General features: G+C 41.5%; 1 protein-coding gene across 6 annotated transcripts; it reads left to right on the forward strand.

Annotated features, from left to right (window-relative positions):
• The first annotated feature begins 1502 nt into the window (after positions 1-1502).
• Positions 1503-17884, forward strand: TCTN3 (tectonic family member 3). Of its 6 annotated transcripts, none has more exons than XM_053389565.1 (14): positions 1503-1738; positions 1912-2053; positions 3480-3601; positions 4300-4430; positions 5306-5414; positions 6273-6391; positions 6934-6981; positions 7378-7452; positions 7561-7686; positions 9458-9553; positions 10487-10536; positions 10876-11041; positions 12093-12218; positions 14794-17884. In XM_053389565.1, exons 1-14 carry the CDS (start codon positions 1546-1548, stop codon positions 15019-15021), a joined length of 1731 nt encoding a protein of 576 aa, XP_053245540.1. In that variant the 5' UTR covers positions 1503-1545; the 3' UTR covers positions 15022-17884. The 6 variants fall into 6 exon arrangements, with proteins under 6 accessions (XP_053245540.1, XP_053245543.1, XP_053245541.1 ...); XM_053389563.1 differs by having other exon boundaries at positions 1504-1738; positions 10487-10584; XM_053389564.1 differs by lacking the exon at positions 6934-6981 and adding an exon at positions 7040-7075 and having other exon boundaries at positions 1504-1738; positions 10487-10584.
• Positions 17885-20911: the final 3027 nt, after the last annotated feature.

Raw genomic sequence — 20911 nt, forward strand, 5'->3', positions numbered from 1 at the left:
CTATAATTTGGACAAAAAAATTTGCTTCCAGGTGGAAAAATCAAAATTGGAAACAGAATTGTTAGATCCCAAAACTAAGATACTTTCAAGAATGTATAACTTGCTGTTGAAATGGAATACGCAGGATGAAACGGTTAAATCTGCAATGATTAAATGGGCACAAGATATTGGTCATAACATTATGTTTGCGGACTGGGAACAGTTGTGGACCACCGGTATGAAATTTACGGCATGTAATGCCTTAAGAGAGAATATTATGAAAATGATATACAGGTGGTACATGACACCAGTCAAGCTTGCAAAAATATATCATTTGCCCGATAACAAATGTTGGAAATGTAAAGAAAATGAAGGTACATTCTTTCACCTTTGGTGGACGTGCCCAAAGATTAAGGCTTTCTGGGAGATGATCTATAATGAAATGAAAAAGGTATTTAAATATACCTTCCTGAAGAAACCAGAGGCCTTTCTCCTGGGCATAGTCGGCCAATTGGTGCCAAAGAAGGATAGAACTTTCTTCATGTATGCTACAACAGCAGCAAGAATACTCATTGCAAAGTATTGGAAGACACAAGATTTACCCACCCTGGAAGAGTGGCAGATGAAGGTGATGGACTATATGGAATTAGCGGAAATGACTGGCAGAATCCAAGACCTGGGAGAAGAGTTGGTGGAAGAAGATTGGAAGAAATTTAAAGACTATCTTCAGAAACACTGTAAAATTAATGAATGTTAAAAATGATGTTGGATTGAAAATAAGAGGCACTAGCAACAAAGTTAATGAGAATATGCAAAAATGAGTTGATAATGGATGAAAATATAGAGCTATAATATGTTAAGATATAGAGTTAAGATAAATGAAAGAGGGTAAGGATTTGCTGATTTGATTATTTAAATGGGAATACAAAAAGGGGAGGTGTGAGGAAGTCAAGGAAACAAGCTAATGAGTTTAAAGTTACAAAAAATGGGTTTGTTTTTAACTCTTTTGTATCTATTTGTTTTTTGTACTTTGTATTTTTATTTTTATTTTTTTATTTTTTATGTATTTTTGTATGTTTTTTCTTCTTTTTTGTGTATTTTGTAAATTTATGTTTTTGTAAAATCTCAATAAATATTTTATACAATCTTGATTCACTAAATATCAGGCGCTATTTAAATATCCTAATCACTACCAAAGAGTGAGAAGCTGGAGGGATCCCTCCCTGTTAATATATTCCAATAAGGGAAACAAATCGGCTATTTTTTAATATTTGCAAAAAAAACTTTTAAAAAAACATATATTCATAGGTTACACCTGAGCTAGAGAATTAATTGCTGTCTGGCGCTAATTTCGTTTGTTGCTGCTTTTTGTTTGCTGTTTCCCAATCACAGCTACAGTAAAATTCAGCAAAGAATTATCTACAAACTGCGCTTTCACTCCTCTCACTTCCTACTTCTATAGTTTTACGGATACACAGAAGCGGCTGAGGCTGACGTACTTCTTTTGCGCCTATACGTCATGAACGTGCGACTGCCGTTTCTTAGCAACGGGGCGATGCGTCCGCTATGGCCGCCACACAGCCGATGCTCTCGTTGCTGCTCCTGTTGTCGGTCGTGGCGTCGGGGAAGGCGAAGCCCCAGGATGCAAACAGCACTCTGGAAGCAGAGGAAGCGCCCACGAATGAGACGAGCCCCAGTGAGGCGCCCATCAGTGAGGCGGCCGAAGTCGAGAGGAAAGAAAGACTCGAACCCAGAGCTGGTGAGGGAGGGAGAGGCTGAGGGTGGTCCGGGGCATCGGGTGCCCTAAAGGCAATATGTGAATAACCCTCCGCCCCGCCCACCCCGTTTAGGCGATGCTTCACCGAGACCGTTTCTCAGTTCACAGCCTCTCCTTGCCGCCTTCAGTTCTAACTCTTTCTCTGTCCCCCACAGGCGCTTCTTCGTCCATCTGCCCCTGTGATCTGCACCCAGGCTTCTGCGACCTCAACTGCTGCTGTGATTCAAGCTGTGGCTCAGATTGTAGCACGGGGGGCCCTGAATGTCCCTTCTCTTTTTGTCTTCCAGGCAGCACCAGGTGAAACGCATGGGCACAATTTTCTCTCCACAGTGTGTTAAGACATAGGGGTGGGCTGGGATCTGAGTGAGTCTGCTAGCTTCATTCAGCCAGGGTGCTTGGTGGTGGCAGTGGTCAGATCCATGAGTACCGTTTGGGTGGATAGGAGATTTGCACACCTATGCTGGAGAATTCCAACAGGAGCAAGAAACACATTAGTGAAAGAGTAAGAATGTAAGTTTTAGTATGTTCTGCCCTGAAGGTCTCTAAGTGTTGTCTAAGAAAAAGGCATGAGTATGTCCAACTTGTTTGTAGACAACTTGCAAGCAGAGTTACAGGGAAAGGTTAAGTGAGAGTACCCCTTTATCTTGTGTCCTATAAAGATTTGGGTAGGGAAAAGGCATCTTTTTTTGAGCTACTAATATTGCTGCCTTTGCTTTTCTTTTACAAATGTTGTGGGCAGGCTTGTAGTTTAGAAGTAAAGCACATGTGTTGCATGTTTCAAATTGAAGCCATGGTATCTCTGGGTAACAAAATCTCAGGTAGCTGGGCTAGGAAAGACCTCTGCATGAGTGTTGAAGTTCCATCACCATTCAAGATAGATATTATTTGTCAATGATGGTAGCACCCAGCTCACTTGGTCAACAGAGTACAGGATTGCTTATAGTTGCCTATAAGCAGGGATACTGCCAGCCAGATTCCAAGTCTCATGCCTGACAGCTTCAACCAGTCACCCTGCTTGACCTCCCAAGCAGTGGCAGAGCTTCATGCTCCGGCACCAGGGGGCAGAGAGCAGGCAGGGGCAGGGCTGGCATGTGTCCCAGGGGTGTGGCACGCCTCCTGTAGGGGCGTGGTGCGCATCCTGGGGGCATGACACCCAGTGCGGGTGGGTCGGCAGTCGCGATGGCACCCCACTGGGATCGCTCTGCCAGGGGCGGTGCACTCCCCCTGCACTCCTCTTCCTCCGCCAGTGCTCCCAAGCACTTCAAACCAGTAGCATAGATCAAATGATCAGGGGGGGGGAGGCAAACTGTGAGTGTGTCCAGAAACTAGTATTGCTTAAAAACCTAATTAGGCAGTTCATTTTAAAGGAATTATTTTTAAGAGGGGGGGAGCAAGTATACACAATCACAACAAAAATAAAATACTAAAGCAAAATAATGGTCTAACTAATCCTATACTAGGCAAACTTAACATAGTAAAATTTACCCTTATGGTGACTTCTGATGTTGTTAGCCTCTCAAGTTGGTTACATGATGGATGACAAACTAATGCAGGGACCATATCAATATGCACAGGGTCTTATATTCGGGTGGTTTTGAGTGACAGATTGCTAGGTCACCCAATCACAGAATAGGCAAGTGCTTCAGGAAATATATTATTGAGTTGTGTTTGCTTAAATAACACTCCTGTGGTGTGGTTTTGTGTGCTTTTGTTTTCTTATTAGGGCTGTGAGTCAGGTGTGCTTGGAAAAATCCACAATTTTCCAAAATAACACCCCTTACCGTACTGATGTCCTTCCTGGTCCTGGTGGATGTGTATTGCTGTTCTGTGTGGAGCTAAATGATCGTAAGTATAGATCAGTATCTAGGTTGCTATTCTGTTTGGTCAAGGTTCTTCTCTGAAGCTGATTTTAAAAATAGAAGTGCAGATTGTACAAACTAATTTGCATTTATACAGGGCAGATAATGAACTGTTCATTTATATATATTTTCCTTTTAGAGCAAGGAAAGAGGTTTGCTTCATAAAAGCTGGTGACATCCTGTTGCCAACTCTACCCACTTTGTTTCTGAACTGTCTACAATTCCCTTACTAATATCAAAGTTGCGATTTTGTACGCTCTTTGATGTTCCACGGAGTGTGACACAAGGTGCTGTCTTCATTTATCTACTTCCCAAGAGCCTTTTGCATTATTTTTTTTCATTATTCTGAGGAGCAGAGCTCCCCAGTGTTTGTGCATTGTACATCCAGTGCAATGTGTAAAAGGGAGCATCTTGTAGTAGCAGAGCAAGAAAATATTGTACTAGGATAATAAAACCTCTAATCCTGACATTTGTTGAGATTGCAGTCATTCAGTATTTTTGTGCCCTCTAACAGAGAGTGGAGAAAAAAAACTTTTAACAAGCATAAAGTCCTATAGCTTGCCTTATAAAATTTTTCCCTCTAAAAGGAGTTCAGATTTGCAAAGAGGAATGAGAATTAATTTTAACACTGTGATGTTTCAGTTGCATGTATCCCTTCTGCCCCCCCCCCAATTCTACATATAGCAAAGCTGAACTATTTACAGCAGCCACAGGTGGTTACAAAAGTCAACTTTCCAGCACTTTCAGCGCAATATGGAGGGTCTTCTTTCAACTTGCCTGATCAAGTTCTGTCATCACCATCTGCCTTTTACCGGGTGAGTTAGCCTCTAGTTATCAAGGATTTTCTCTTGAGGTTTTCGTGGTGAGAAGGCTTCTTCTAGAAAATCTAGGCAGAATATCTAGACAGAAGAGGTCAGGGTTAAGTTTTCCTTTTCAATCTCCATACTTCCTCTATGGATGCAGCCTTCCTAGAAACTTACAAGAAGGTTCCAGGCTCAATTCTCAGCATATCCGGTTAGGGCTGGGAGAGGCTCCTTCCTGAAACTGTCTACATAGACAATACTGAACTAGCTGGACCAGATGTCTCATTCAGTATAAGGCAGCTTCCTGTGTTCCTAAGTTTACAGTGGTACCTTGGGTTATGAACTTAATTTGTTCCAGAGGTCAGTTCTTAACCCGAAACTGTTCTTAACCTGAGGTACCACTTCAGCTAATGGGGCTTTCCACTGTTGCCATGCTGCCACCGCACAATTTCTGTTCTCATCCTGGGGCAAATTTCGCAACCTGGAGCAACTGCTTCCGAGTTAGCGGAGTTTGTAACCCGAAGCGTTTATAACCCAAGGTACCACTGTATTTAAATACTCTTCCTTATGCAGTAGAATAGATGATTATGGACCTCTCTTGTGTGTGCTTTGCTCTGAGTGATTCCTTTTCAGCTCTGGGTGGTATTATTTCAGGTAGTTTTAAATGTTTCATTTTGTTATTATATGTGTTGTAAGCGGCACAGAGTGACTGGGACAACCCAGCCAGATGGGTGGGGTATAAATAATAAAATACTTCTTTGTCAACTAAGCTTTACTTAGTTATGTTGATTAATGCCCGTAGGTCTACTCTAAGTTAGGTTCATTCATTTCAGTGGGTCTACTCTGAATGAAACTTAGTTGAACAGCACCCCCTGTTTTCATTTCAGGTGGGAGATCCTATACAGACTTACTTTGCTGCATCATCTGTATTAAGTATACTCAAACAACCAGTGGGCATTGGAACCAGCCAACTTTGCATTGATGAGAATCCTGCTGGTGAGCATGGGAACTTCAGCAAAGTCCTGACATCTGTTAGTTGAGCTCCACAAACTTTGTTGGAGTTTAGTGCTGAGTAATTGTTTTTAGCAGCTAATGAGTTTTTTGGCTTCCTGCTGTACAATGGCAAATATAAAGGAGTTCCTTTATATTTTTTGCTGCCAGACAAGTGGGGTGGTGGTGGTAGAGAGGGAGTTAACAATAGAGTGCACAGTGCATAACAACATTTTTGTTTCAACCTGTGATATGATCTGCTTTCCAATATAATATGCAACTTAATATTATTTTGAAAGAGCCTTTCAGTATTGCCAGCAGCATTTAAAATACTTATCTCTCCTGTGGTAAAGAAGCAGGTAGTACAGTCTAAGATGGGCAAGATGGGTTCCAGAGGCAGTGACTAAAGGGCCAAAGTCTGGCAGCATAATCCCAGGCAGTGGGCCAAACCAGGATACAGCAAAAGTGTAGCTAGTTGAGGTCTTCTTTGCTGAGGCAAGTTGCTCTGGCCTGAGTTGCTGATGAACAGGTTAGGCTAGGGCTTTATAGGTCTCAGTGGACAGGAATTTGTGCTTGTGATCCACTGACTGAGTACTTAACTAGGCTTGGCCCTGCAACCCAGGCAATGCCTTGGAAGTACAGTGCTCAGTCTGTCAGACTTGCAGTTAATACAGTGTGTTGGTGGCACAGCCAGGTAATAAGATGTTGAAGCCTGGCTGTTGGGAGTTCTGAATTTAAGACATACACACACCATGGCATGTTACAGGTTGGATTGCCCAGTTGACTGCATTTGTGGATTCCTGTGCATTAGGATGACATTTACTGCGTGTCCCTACCTGCTTATGTGACTTGTTAATTACTTAGGTTTCTTGGAGAGCAAAAACACAAGCTGCATTCGGATCCTTCCTGACTTAACAAGCAGCTGCACCACTGACCCTGCACTGGATGCAGCTTCATACTACCGTGGCTTCAGTGTGCTGAAGGTAACTCTTTTTATTTTGCTATTTTGGTATAGTATTGGTTATCTTTCCTAATTCAAGTATGTTTCCACATTTCCTAAGCACATTTGAGTCTTCTGCTTCCTTGCCAAATGAAGAATAGGTTTTAAAATATTTCTTTTTATTGTTGAATACCTTGAAATATTGGGGAAACAATTGATATTTCTGTTGGCCTACTACAGGCATAAAGAGTATTTGGGGCCTACAAATTAAGAGATTTTTCCTAAATAATGTCTAGCAAAAATAAGAACCCCCACCTTAAAAAAAAGCAACTGGAAACAAAAGCAAAACAATGGGATTTAGAAGAAAGAGGTTATTGATCCAACACATTTTTAACTCTACTTCAGGGAAATTCAGATGTGGTACCTTTTTTATTTCTTATGGTAAAAAATAGATGAGGTAGCACATCTGAATTTTGAATTACTGTTCTCTGAATTTCCCTGAAGAAGAACCAGCAGAGTTCAAAATTTCTTGGATCAATAAACCTTTTTCTTGCCTATTCCTAAATAATGCCTCATCCCCAGTAGATAAAAGAACACTGCAAAGAAGACAAGACTGTAAGATTGGGATCAAAGGTTTGTAAATCATTATCTTGTGCAGACACTAAAGTATAGCTGGCTTTTCATTTTTCAGGTCCCAGTCAACATGACTATTTTCCAACCCATACAGGTGAGATTTTAGTTTGTTTTTGCCTAGTGATAATTTTGAAACATAGTCTAGAAAATGGACTGGGAATTGTGGATCTAGCTATACACAAAGAAATGAGTGTTGTAAAGATGTTAGTTTATTTGTATATGGTCTCAAGGGAATGCTTAAGTTTCCCGCTGCAAGTAGCAGAATAGTTGTGAGGATTATTTTTTGTGAAGTGGGTTGGAAGTTTCGAATGCCCCTAGTCTAAGATGACTGTGGATAGATTATGTGGGTGAAGATAAATATGATATGAGAACTGAAAATATCTTTCGTGTCTCCAGGTCAACATCACCCCTGTTTCAGAGCCTGCATCTCCTTCACTAAGTGGTAGCACGTGCCACAATGTTGTTTCTGAGGTATCATTAGTTCTTCAAGTGCTGTCCTTATTAGTAGAGGTGTGGGGAGGTGACCGGAGGCCTAAATTCATACCTTGTCTCTCTCTGACATGTATGTCATACTTTTAGGTGAGCTATGAGGTGGAGTTCAATGGGATTCATGGAATTCAGAAAGTATCCGTTCAGTTCAAAGTTGCCAGTATATCTGGGAATCCAAGAGCCACACTGCAGCAGCGCTTTTCTCTTCATTTTGGGGTCAGTGTTTGTTCTTATATGCATTCTTGGACTGTGGGGGAAAGGGTTGGGCTGGGGCCATTGTGTGCAGCTGGATCCTTTGCTGTGTTATGAGCTCAATGAGAATGGAACCCAGAATCAGTATTCTACTGACATGGGCCTCAATGGTGGTGCTGTTGTGGAAGTGAGATGGCTACTCTGAAACACAAAACGGGCTTGCAAGTGTGGCTCCATATTTATTTCTTGGCCGTATGCGATCAAAGAAAGGATTGATTTTGTGTTGCAAAACAATTGTGATGGCATAGAAGTCTAGGTTCTTCTCAAGGCTGTCAAAGTCTCAGGCTGCTGCACTGAAGAAGCATTTTCTAGGTCTGACAGCAAGTTGGAGAAGTCTCCATCCTGTTTATCAAAGTGATGCAAATTAATTTTGGAGCTAGGGAAAGGAAGCTATCAGTGCTTTGAAATGGCATGCCAAACATTTCTAAATGGAGATAGGCCTTGCATGCATTGAAAGGGGAAGGGTACAATGTTTTGGAAACTTCTTTTGTCTAGTTGGTTAACACCAGCAGTTCTAAGAAGATTCTGAGTTTTTAGTATTCAAACTGCACAGAATCTGTGCACTTCGTCTAGTACACTTTTAGCTTTGCCTGTAATCTTAGATTCTGATCAGCTCTTACACAAGCTGTGATGATGGAGTGGTAAACAGACTAGAAAGTATTTAAATTGGTTTTTTTCTCCTTCCATCTGCTAAATTTGTCTCTCACTTTGTGTACCTGTGAAGCAATCACATAAACAATAGAGTAAAGCAGATGAATAGGCAACCAATTGCTTACAATGGTATTAGTCTCATGAACTCACTTCCTGTAATACCAGTTATTTGTGTATACTGGTAAAAAAAAATTGCTATGTCTGCCTGGTGACTTTATTTTGGAGAGTAGAGTGCCGTGGTAGATATGCCCATAGTCTGAGTCCATGTGACTGATAAGAGTCATGAAGACAGTGCAGAGGAGATAAGAGTATGAATTTCTGGGCAAACTATACTCTTCTCTTTCCCTCTGCATCAAACACAAACTAATCATCCTCATTCTTTGCCTTTCCTTGCCACTTTTGCTCTTCTGCCTATGTCAGTAATTCTCCAATTGCTTAGAGAATGAAAGATCTTCCACAGATGCTGACTTCGCATACTTATTCCTTGTCTAAAAGACATGTAGCCTTTCTATAAATCACACACACATATAAAAGGAAATAATGCTACAAGTTGCTCATCTATTAACTTTGACGTAATCATGACTAAAGCAGAACATGATGGCAACATAATTTCTTCTCTTGCTTTTCACTAGGGAAGAGACTTCTTGCAAATCTCTGCAAAACTGCTTCCACTGTTGTCCTGCAAATTGCTGCTTACATTTCTTGTTGCCTTATAACATCACATGGGAGCAGCTGCATCATGCAAGGATTCCTGCCTGGTGTATTAGCCAGTGTTCTTTTTTTATTTCCATTTCATTCACATGTCTGACAGTGCCCCAAGATTATCTATAATCCATCACTGCGGTGTTGGATCAGTGGATTCATGTATGGTACTTCAATGCACTATTATAGGATTTTAGTATGTGTAACGACAAAACAAGGCCCCCTTCGTCTGGCATGAGTGGGCTCAGCTCCCACTTCTTTGGCATGTCAATCCTAACCATTAGGCCAGGTTTGAATTTTGTCCCTTACTAATTATTGTATTTCAGAGTATGTAGAGATGATGGTATAATAAGGTTGATGTAATTTATTTTGTCTTTTGCAGAGCAGGAGCGCTTCTCTCACCAAACAGAGAAGTGGGAACCCTGGATATATTATAGGAGCACCGCTGATAGTTCTGTATAATGGCACCCAGCAGCATGTATCCTTTCTGGCACTGTGTTTGATCTAGTATCAGGAGTGTAGCCTTAGGTCTTAGATGATTGTAGAACTGTATAGAGGATTTTGACCTCACCCACCGTTCTTCATATCACTGCATATATTAATACGTATGTGAATGCCCTGTGAGAACCAAGGCCCAGAATTAATGCTCTTGGTATTAGTAACCACCTCGCACTTTTAACTACAAATGAGAGCATCCTGCAGAGCTATCTGCAATGTATTACTTGATCCGCTGGCCTCAGATTTTCTTAAAAAGCTGTAGGCTGATGTGATAATGTGTATATGCAATTATATACTTCTTTGTTTATTCCTGCACCTGGCTTTTCAATTGTTTTCAGGTCTATGCAATATCCTTTTGTTTCTAAGTTTTTGGATCCAATAGAAAGAACATGTGGATGAGCCCAGCTGTTCAGTTAAGATGTTGCCATGAGCCAATTATGGGTTATAAACAGCCTGTGAATGGTTCTTGGAGATGAGGTGGTATTTTATATGTCCCACTATAATACCCAAGACGGAACAACTGGGAATGCATTCTCTTTGCTGTTCATGTGCTGCACTTAATCAGCCCCACAACTGGGGAAAAAATATTTTTTTTGGAGAATTGGCAAAAGTGTTGAGGTGTTCATGTTTGGCTGCCTTTTCATCATTTAGGCTAAAATAGTAATCATTTAGCATTTTATTAAATTAAAACCATTTGTCTTAAAATATTTCAGATTATTTATCAGTAGTTGATAATCTCCAAACCTGAGAATGAGTTAAAATGTAAACAAATGATTGTGTACATATGTACACACCATACTGGAGTTGTGTACATATGTACACACTTGGAGTTGCTTTCTGTCCACAAGACCGAAGACAGTTTCTCTGGTTTCCATTGTATTCTAGTTTAGTTTCCTGACACCTCTCTCCTCAGATAACCATTTTACGGAATCAAGTTGATGGTCAGTGCTCAGCAACTGAAAGGTATAAAGTACAGTTTAGAGAGAATGTGAGGACAAGTTGCCAGTTCAGGTAATATTCCTCATATTCTCTTGAATGTTTACACTCTTTGTACAGACTTGTATAGACAGCCAAATTTTGTAAATCAGAGCTGACTGTTCACTGCTTAGCACATAAACTAAGAAACTTGGCAAGGGATAATTTTAACTTCTCACCAAATGTACCTCCATTGAAGAACTGATTTAGACATGTTCTAGTTCAGTAATTCCTGAGAAGTAATGTAAAGGTAATGTGTTTCTGAATAGTAGTTAAGTTTCACTGACATGAGACCAATGGATGCTCCCTGTTTTGTCTGATTTCCAGTGTACCCTTCAAGCTAGAGGAAGCAAACTGTAGCCATTTCCAAGAAACACTATACCAAGCCTTTGAGGGAGCATACAACTTAGGCGGTTTGGCCATAACTGGCAATGCTGACCCAAGCCGTCCAGGAGAGTGGACCAACATCTTCACCCAGGGGTGCAAAATACAGGTAATATGCAGAGAGACAGAGTAGCTAGCTTTGTATCTGACATCCTATTGTAAGCTTTGCCACAGCACCTGAAGGATGAAAGGGCAACCATCTACCCTATAGAAGAAACTTCCCTCTAACCGTGTCAAGCTGGAGCACATTGTGTTTTGCCAAGACCAGTGGCACATTCACAGGTCCCTACTGTATTCACATAGAACTTCCTTCAACTGGGCCATAAGTCTTTTGTCTCCTTTTGTTCCTCCCAATGAAAGGAGAGGTAGCTGTAGAAACATCATATTCTGCATCCCCATGCAATTCTGACTACCTCTGAGATGTCACTCTCTTCATAAGAACACAAAAGAGCCTGTTAGATCAGGACAATGACCCATCTAGTCCAGCATCCTGTTCTTACAGTGGCCAATCAGATAATAATAATAAAATTTTTATTTATATCCCGCCCTCCCCATCCAAAGCCGGGCTCAGAGCAGGTAACAACAATAAAAGTAGCACAGCATTCTAAAATCAATTCATTCTAAAATCAATTCAAAATCAAATTAATGGCAACCATTGGGCTAGAGTTCTGTGAGGATTGCCAAAGGAGGGGGTCAGACTGTGCCTTAGCCAAAGGCCTGGTGGAACAACTCTGTCTTGCAGGCCCTGCGGAAAGATGTCAAGTCCTGCAGGGCCCTAGTCTCTTGTGACAGAGCGTTCCACCAGATTGGGGCCGCAGCCGAAAAAGCCCTGGCTCTGGTTGAGGCCAGCCTAAGCTCCCTGTGGCCCAGGACCTCCAAGATGTTTTTGTTTGAAGACCGTAAGGTCCTCCCTGGGACATGCAAGCAGGATTCCAGCACAAGGGCACTCTCTTCTCCTGTGGTTTCCAGCAACTGGTGTTCAGAAGCATACTGCCTCCAACTGTGGAGGCAGAGTAGAGCCATCATGTTTTGCTCCGTATTTGAGCACAAATTTAGCAGTAATTCTGAGCCTTCCCCTTTGCACTGCTGATTACTCAGCAGGAATACAGCTCTTTGGGAGTACGCTTATTGAATTTAGAATTTCCCCCTTTTCTTTCTAGGATGGGCATTGTATGGTTCCCACTTCCCTGAAGATCCAAGTGATATGGGCCCACATAGGCCTCCTGTCTAATCCGCAAGCTCAAATATTGGGAGCACGATACCATTATCTCTGCAAATCTCTGAAGGTCTGTCACAAATAATGTCTTAGGGCTGTTTTCTGTTTCTTTGGACCATTTCAAATGTAATGCAAAGTATATGAGCTATAGTGAGTTCGCACATTTGACCTTTTTTGTGCATCAGAGAAGATTGAAAGCTACATTCGGTTTTAAACTAACCAGAGCTCACTGTTGCATCTTAACTCAGTGAATTCTGGTTTGTTTAAACTCTGAGTAGTTCAACAAGCTAGGATCAAACAGTGGTTTATTATCCTGATTTGTTCACTACCTAGTGTTTGAACCCACCAGAGTTGCCCTATTTCAGGAACTTGCTTAGTTAAAAACTAGAAGCAGATGCTTCCTATAATCTTCTCTGACACATGCCAGAGGAGAAAGGGGAGCCCAAGACTTAATGTTGTTTGTACACATAAGGCTAAACCAGGGGCCAGATCTTTCTCTCCCTCCCCACTCCGCAGCCCAACTTTGACAATTGGGCAGGACCACCTAAAGCAAGAGGGTGACCAAGCAGGATTGAATACCCCATGCATCAACTTCTGCGTTGGGTAGTTCAGTCCTGCTTTCTGCAGGGATCAGCTGTACTAGTAGCTCATAGAATTGTAGAGTTGGAAAGGACTACAAGGATCATCTAGTCCAGGGGTAGTCAGCCTTTTTATACCTACTGCCCACTAATGCATCTTTCTTGGTGGTAAAATTTCCTTACCACCCACCAGTGCTCAATGGAGGGAGGATTCAGCTTGTGCCCTAGAACCCCCTACTGTAAGGTTACCAGACGTCCCCATTTCCTGGGGACAGTCCCTGGATTTACAAATCAGTCCCCTGACAAAATCCATCTACTGAGTAGGAAGTTGAAATGTGTCCCCGGAGTCATTGAAAAAAATCTGGTAACCTTACACTACCACCCACCTACCTAGAATCCTGAAACTCCCACTAGTGGGCAGTAGGGACCAGGTTGACAACCCCTGATCTAGTCCAACTCTCTGCAGTGCAGGAATCTTGCCCAACATGGGGCTCAAACTCACGGCCCTGAGATTAAGAGTCTCATGCTCTACTGACTGAAATGTTTGGGGGGAAGTGACCTGGTGGGCTGAATGAGGAGGCCTGGTGGGTCACATTCGGCCTGCAGACTGGAGGTCACCCACCCCTCGCTGAACCATAGTTTGGCAAGAAATCTGAACGAGCCCAATGAATTACAGTGGTACCTTGGTTCACAGACTTAATCCGTTCAGGAAGTCCATTCCAAAACCAAAGCATTCAAAACCAAGGCACGCTTTCCCATTGAAAGTAATGCAAAACAGATTAATCTATTCCAGACTTTTAAAAACAACCCCTAAAGCAGCAATTTAACATTAATTTTACTATCTAACAAGACCATTGATCCATAAAACGAAAGCAATAATCAACATACTGTACTATGAAATAAAAAGGACAGTATTGTAGATGATAAAATTTTTTTTTTAAAAAAAATTGTTACCTGCACTGATGATAGTCATTGTTTGGATGAAGGATTTTTATCCATTTCTGCAGTCACACAATCAGTCAATCAGTAGCTGAACTGTGTTCCACACAGCCACAAAAACAAATTAACTGAAAAAGCCTCAAAAACAAAAATGCAAAATAAATAGTAAAAACAAGAGTGCCAAACTTAATCTGTTCCGGAAGTCTGTTTGCCTTCCGAAATGTTTGAAAACCAAGGCGCAGCTTCTGATTGGTGCAGGCACCCTGGAATCAATCGCCGACAGCCGCATTGGATGTTTGGCTTCCGAAAAACATTCAAAAACCAGAACACTTACTTCCGGGTTTTTGAAGTTTGGGAACCAAGGCGTTTGAAAAGCAAGGTACCACTGTATTTCACTATTACTTATTAACTGTTTTCCAAGCTAAAGTAAAAATGATTGTAACAAATAAGAACTCATACTACTTAACCAGAATTTTAGGAAATATTAGGAGATCAGTGAAGAAGCCTGCTCCTGTCCACTGGAGTGTGAGGGAAGACTATAGGAGTTGTATAGGATTAATCTGCTACATTGACAGAGAGAGCTGCAACTCAAGAGACTAGTTCTCTGTGTAGTGCAATACCACCTATTGCCACTGTAGAGCTCATAAGGGATGCCAGGTGTAGCCTCCAGCTCCTGTCCACAGCCAGAAGGAGGAGGCTAAACAGGTGATAGAATAATTTTAATAGCTGTGTGTCAGGAGGTCCACTGGGTTGGGGGATGGTCTCTAGGCTCCGTGTTCTTCACTTCTATGCCTGTTCGTGCATCACAAAGAACAGGTTTGCAGCTGTCAGTGGTAAGGTGAAAGGGGAGCTGGTAGTGGGAAATAATAGCTATAGAAATGGATATCACTTTTCTTTTCAGTTCCATTTGCTGTAGAGTAGTCCCAGTCTCCTATTTTGAGAGACAGCAAGGACAAACATGTCATGTCGCAAGCCCAAGACAAATGTCTCAGGCTTCCCTTTCATGTTCAGGGAACAGCTCTGAATTACGATGGACTAGTGTAAGAGGCCTGTGGAACAATTTGCTGTGAGGTAGGAACCAAGCAAGGCTCTGTACATTCTAAAATGATAGTTTTGTTTTTCTTCCAGTCCATTGGCAACATGGTGAACATGTTGCCTTTGACAACCACAGTTGCCTTCACGGATGCTACTAAATGGCCAGAGCCACCCCGCGGTCAGCCCAGAGCCTATTGGAAGCTTCCATTTGATTTCTTCTTCCCTTTTAAAGTGGCATTGAGTGGAGCTGGGAGCAGCTCAGGCAGCCTACCTGGTACTCTGCTGGTGACATTAACATTTTGTAAATTACTTGTCTCATGAACGTCTTTTTTTATAAGAAGAACAAGATCTTCAAGAGCCATATTGGCATTGCTGTATTACATAGCATTGCTTGCTATGAAGTGACTGAATCAGAATGGCTGCCCTCTTGGGGGAAAGTGTGTTTAAGAAATAGTCTCCTCCTAGTGGAGGGTATAGAGTGGAAACTCTGCGTCACATGACTGCGATGTTTGTAGTCAAGTCTAGGAACCTCTGTACATCACTATCTGGACTTGTGGTGACCTGTTGAAAACTCACCAGCCCATGATGAGCTGATCAAATGCACATACCACACATGAATTTGGTATTCAGCTCATGAGGGTAAGTGCTAACAGTTGTGCCATACGTGACTTGCCATGCCTCTTTATGGATGTCTTTCTTTACTCCACAAGACCTCTGGCCATCAATCTAGTGAAGAAAGAGTTGGGACCCAAAGTGACATGGGCACTCTTCCTCCTCATTCTGAAGCTTTTGAGCCTCTTCTATGCAGCCCCTTACGTTCCCCAAAACCCTTGCCAGTGTGGAAGTGATTGAGGACGATCTCAGGCTGCTTTAGATCTCAGTCAAGGAAAAAGCTCTCAGTCACAAACTCTGACGTATTATTTCTTGAAGAAAACACTAGAAGTAGAAAGTTCTATAGCTTTCAGTCTGCTTTCCCTTGTCTGTTGTTAGGGGGGAACTTGGGACACTTGATAACGCACAACTTTGTAAATGAAACTATTTTATCTTTATGGATTGTCATTAAAAACTAGTATCATTCCTCTTTTCATGATAAAACAATCACGCCTTTCATGACTCACCTCGATAATACCTGTCTCTTACCTTTATACTAACTATGACTGGCTTTCCTAGAGGAGTCAAATTGGGACACGATTACTGAAAAAGAAATCTCTCCACAATCGCAGAGGATACAAAGCTGCACTGATGCTAAATGTCCTTTTATGTTATAGAACTTATGCACACTTGTTTATTAACTATGGGAGCTTGGGAAGTGGGCTTTAATTTTAGGAGTGTTGCAACTTATGTCCTACTGAAGAGTTCTTCCCTAATATATTACACTTTAACCAACAGCCTTAATAAACAAAGCCAGTGTATAAAAAAATTAAGTATTTTGTGGGGGCATCTTGTTATAATTACTCTGCCTGTCTGCATCTGATGTGGGACAAGTATAATTTCTGTTCTGCTTTATTGCTTCACAGCATATGGGGCTGTTTAACAGATTTCAGTAATGATACCTTTCATGTCCAAGTAATTGGTGTAGGCCTGTTCTAACATAGTTGCTTTTTAGCATTTCCCTGCAATACAATAGAATTATAGCTTCTTCCAGCATCTGGAAAAATGTATAATACCTATTTGTTATCAAATAACAATAATATTGTTTCTTTTCTTTTTTAAAACACCCTGTGAGTGCAATTTTTATACATTTCTGCTCAGAAGTAAGTCCCATGAAGTTCAATGGTTCTTACTCTCAGGGTCAATAGTTGTAAAATTAAAGCCTAAATAAAGGATGCCTATGAGAGGTAGAGGGACCCATTGTCATGGGATAATGTATTGCCTTTACAGTATACATCTCAAGTCTTCTAATTTCAGGTAGCCGTCTACTTTTGTATCCCTAATGAGACAGTAAAAGCTTAGTGAGAGGCATTGCTAATGGGAAATGGAGCAAAATGACATACTATATCTTTATAATATGTCTCATACCAAAGAATCCAACTATCTCAACTTTTGTTGCTCAAAATATGTCCACTATGATCAGTTGAAGAGCGACCTTCAAGCCTATGGTTTCAGAGTTGCCTTGAATCTTGAGGTAGGCAGAAAGTGACCCTACCCTGTCAACTCAAAAATAAGGACACTTTAGGAAAAATTAGCCTCAAAGTCCAAGTAGGAGGACTAGTAATTTACAGCTTTCCAGTTGGAGTGTGATATGAAATCACATGTGATAATGCCTTGGCCCAGTTCCTTGCTTGTCCGTCCTCATGTCACCTGGGGTTCTGGCAAAAAATGAGCACTGTGAAAATGTGTTTCTTGGGCTGCTTGTGTGGGTAGCAAGAAATTATAGGTTTTGTCTCCTGAGACTGAGATACAGCAATCTTCAATTATCTAAAGGGCTATAACATGGAAGATGGAGCAAACTTGTTTTCTCCTGCTCTGGAGTCTAGGACCCGAACCAATAAATTCAAATTACAGGAAAGGTTCTGACTAAACATCAGGAAGAACTTTCTGATAGTAAGACTTATTCGACAGTGGAACAGACTTCCACGAGAGATGGTGGACTCTGCTTCCTTGGGGTTTTTAAAGCAGAAGTTAGAGAGCTGTCTGTCATGTATGCTTTAGTTGGGATGCTGCATTGAGGAGATTGGGGTCCCTTCCAACTCTATAGTTCTTTTTCCACTGAAATGTCACTGAACATTCCACAAATAAGGGTGCAGACTGCACCTCAGATCAAATTCCACCCCTACTTTTGGATTTCTTCATCTGAAAAGTAGTAAGTAGTAGTACCTTGTAAAGGTGTTAAGGGTTTTATCTGCAAAGTCCTACTAAGTGTATCTCAGCTGCTTTTTCTCATGTGTGATCGTCCCTCAGCATACTTTGGTTCAGAGAATGGCTGAAGAGTATATGATGCTAAGTGGGGCTCACTTGGAGGCAAGGTTCTCTGAAGGACTTGTGTAAGCTGCTCTGAGCTTCCCAAAAGAAAGATGAAGATACTGTAAATAAAAATTTCAGCATTGGAGGATAATAAGGAATGAAGAATTATTTCCTTCAAAGATTTAACAAACTTTGTTCTAACAAAGTGGGAACATGAGATTGACAATTTTTAAATCAGATGAAATTTATGCTGGAGGAGTATTTTTAAAAAGTTTTAAAAGGAAAAATCTAATATTGACAGTATTTTAAGTTTTTTAAAAACTATTACATTTCCTGGTGGATAAAAAGTATAGGACAAACTCAATTTTTATTATGAACCTTTAGATATCTGCAGAAATTGACTTTTCTCCATCTGTACCTGTACCAACCATAGCAAACTGGCTGGTAACTGTCTTAGGTACTGCGTACATGGGGAAGGTGGATAACTGTTAGCTACAGAGATCCAGTGTTGCAGAAATAGAAACGTGTGTGTGTGTGATTGGAACCGGATTCTGGATTTAGGCTGACTTGACCAGTTGGTGCTGATGTGAATGACTTGTTTGTTTCTTACTTTGTGTTTCTTTTGTAAACATTGTATTTAATTTAAATAAAAAAGAACACTATACCCGTTCCACTGCAGCCACCTTATGTGTGATTCCACTTATTTTTCTTTTAAAAGCAGGCTAATTTCAATTCTGTGGGCAGTCTACTTCATAAATAACTTCAGTGCAGGTGGGGTTTCTGTGGGTGAGATGTTCTTTGTAGGAGCAGATTCCTCCCCCGTGTTTTTCTCCCTTATCAAAAGGTAGTTTCTAGTAGGAGGGTGTCAGTGTCCCCCTATTTAGCATAAAGTCACACCATTGTGCAGACCCATATTCGCACAGTGAGAGGTAGATGCTTAAAGAACGTTCACACTCCTACGGAAGTCTCATAAAGTCTTGGCAAACCATAAGAACCCATTCTGTCTCCTTAATTCACTTTCAGCAGTCATTGGCACATATATTCCTAGAAGTGGCCTTTAAGGAACATTTAGGCCACGTGCTATACTTTCTTGACCATGTTTAGTCAGAAGTGAGAGAATGCCTACAAGTGACTGTGCTTAGGATAGCAGCCCTGGCTATATGCTGTTCCATGCATCTTAGTTTTATGGTTTGTGTTTTAGAGGCTTGGCTGCGCAGTACCCATATCTGAGTGCTGATTGTAAGGAGCACATGATTCCTGTGTGAGTCCCAGCTGTATAGTGCATTTTGCCCGTCTGGGCTTTGGCTTCACAGAGCATGCAATAACAAAGTCCAGCTTTGTTGACTTTAGGTGTTTAAGCATGAGGCCAACTCTTAGGAACAAGCTGTTTCCTGACCTGCCCCTCAGTGTCTCCAGAAAGAAGCCTGGACTCTTTTGTTTTGACTTGTTTCTTTTTATTTATTTTTTTAAAACCCTGTTCTGATAGAACAATATATGACAATGTTACAATACGATAATATCTGCTTAAAGTCAAGTGTATAGGTCCAAATTGTCACTCTGTCTTCTCACTTGGGGGGAGTATGGCAGCTGAACTGAGTCGGATACCAGTGCATACCATATACTTCCAAACGCTTGAAAGGGACTGTCCCTTCATTTGTTTTGAAGCAGAAAGTTCCAGTTTGGGAGAGAGACAGATATTGCATTTGTCCTTGTGAGAGTAAATTCTGCTGCAAGTTCCTTGTGTGCTGAGCAAAGAGGGACAGGACAAAGTTCTTAATCTCTGCTTTGCCCCATTTCTCCCAGCAAGACACTTCCAGTGGAAAGGTTGAAAAGCAAAGGAAGTGGCCTCTTGACTTTCAGGACTTTTTTGTGCAAGTTGTAAATTAGTAACTCCTTTTCTTTCCTATCTCAAGGTGGGTTACAACATGTCTTAACATTGTAAACTTACATTTTTATCCCGCTTTTAAAAAGTGAACAAATGTTACAAATTATAACCTATTTGAGGTAGGGCAGTCTGCACAATGTCACCCAATAAGATCTATAATGGAGCAAGGATACGCACTTGGATTTTACAGACTAAAATTATATTTTGTCTGCTATTCTGTGTTGTACTAAGGGGAGCCATAGCAACAAGCCAAAAATCTACTTTCTGAATGAATGCCCAAAACAAAATGCATACATTTCTAACATAAACATGGGATGGAGAATGATAACTAAAACTCTGAAAAATCAATATGAAGCAACATATAAAGTGGCAGGGGGAGGCTGAGAGCATCTTTTCTCTCTTAACTGACCACATTCCAAAATAGGTTTCAGATATATAAGGCCCATATGCTCCCTAAGTAATGCTGCTCTTAAGTTTGTAATTCTAAAACTGGAATCTATTGTCATTTAAAGTAAGCCACTATAAATCACTCTGCCAACTTTTAGCATTCTGATGCACATGGATTGTCAACTGCACAGTTCCGTTGCTGTCTTGAAATTTTGTGCCCACATGCCAGCCTTTAGTTTGCCCCGAGGCCCAGACGGTTTACAAGGTTTATATTTTCTTTAAGAGCAGAAACAGCAGTGCAATCTAGTTGGGCAATTCCTGCCCACGATGGACCCATGGAGTAGCCTATGAAAACCACTTTTCCTTTGCCTCAGTTATGTATGTCCACCACCTGTAAAATGGGTATAAAGCTACAATCCCTACAATCCTGTTAGGGAAGCAGATCTGACTGAATTGTGGGATTACTTGAGCAAACATGCTTAAGTCTGCACAGTAATAAGGATATGCCTCACAGAGCTGTCAAAGACAACCCAGGCAAGGGTGGTAAGCCGGGACAATGTACATTTAAACAGAAGCAACTCCTTTGGGCCCTTCCAGGCCTTTAGCAATTAGGGCAAGGTTGCTAAATTATTTCATTTGTTGCTGGCATATTTTCCTGCCAGAGGGAGGGAGCTGCTGATGCCATTCTCTGCCTCAGGTTCCCAAACAGCCTGGCAGGCCTTGGTCAGTGATGCAGCTTGACAGGCAGGCTCCGCTCTTCCCCAGGCAGAAAACTGCCTTGGTGGGGGTGGGCGGTCCTAGACCCTGCCATCACCCGGCGCATCCTTTCAAGAACAATTCCTCTTCCGCAAGAGAAGGCCAGCTCCTCTTCGCAGGAGGAACTCTCCCAACGCCTCATATTTTATTTTATTTTTGCACGGCCAAATAAATAAATAAATCTGAAGATCTTTGCAATCAGATGGGGGGTCGGGCGGAAGGAGCCCACCCACGTTAAGGGGAGGCAGGTGCCACGAGGCAAGCAGTGGGGATGGGTGG

This window comes from Podarcis raffonei, chromosome 5 (genome assembly GCF_027172205.1).
Source record: "Podarcis raffonei isolate rPodRaf1 chromosome 5, rPodRaf1.pri, whole genome shotgun sequence".
Taxonomy (NCBI): domain Eukaryota; kingdom Metazoa; phylum Chordata; class Lepidosauria; order Squamata; family Lacertidae; genus Podarcis; species Podarcis raffonei.

What these genes read in the sequence shown, in the direction of transcription:
- TCTN3 (XM_053389563.1), top strand. Translation starts at nt 1,546, where the DNA reads ATGGCCGCCACACAGCCGATGCTCTCGTTGCTGCTCCTGTTGTCGGTC. An exon ending in ATAATGGCACCCAGCAGCAT is followed by an intron (nt 9,554 to 10,486) that starts GTATCCTTTCTG and finishes CTCTCTCCTCAG; the next exon opens with ATAACCATTTTACGGAATCA. An exon ending in ATCTCTGCAAATCTCTGAAG is followed by an intron (nt 12,219 to 14,793) that starts GTCTGTCACAAA and finishes TTTTTCTTCCAG; the next exon opens with TCCATTGGCAACATGGTGAA.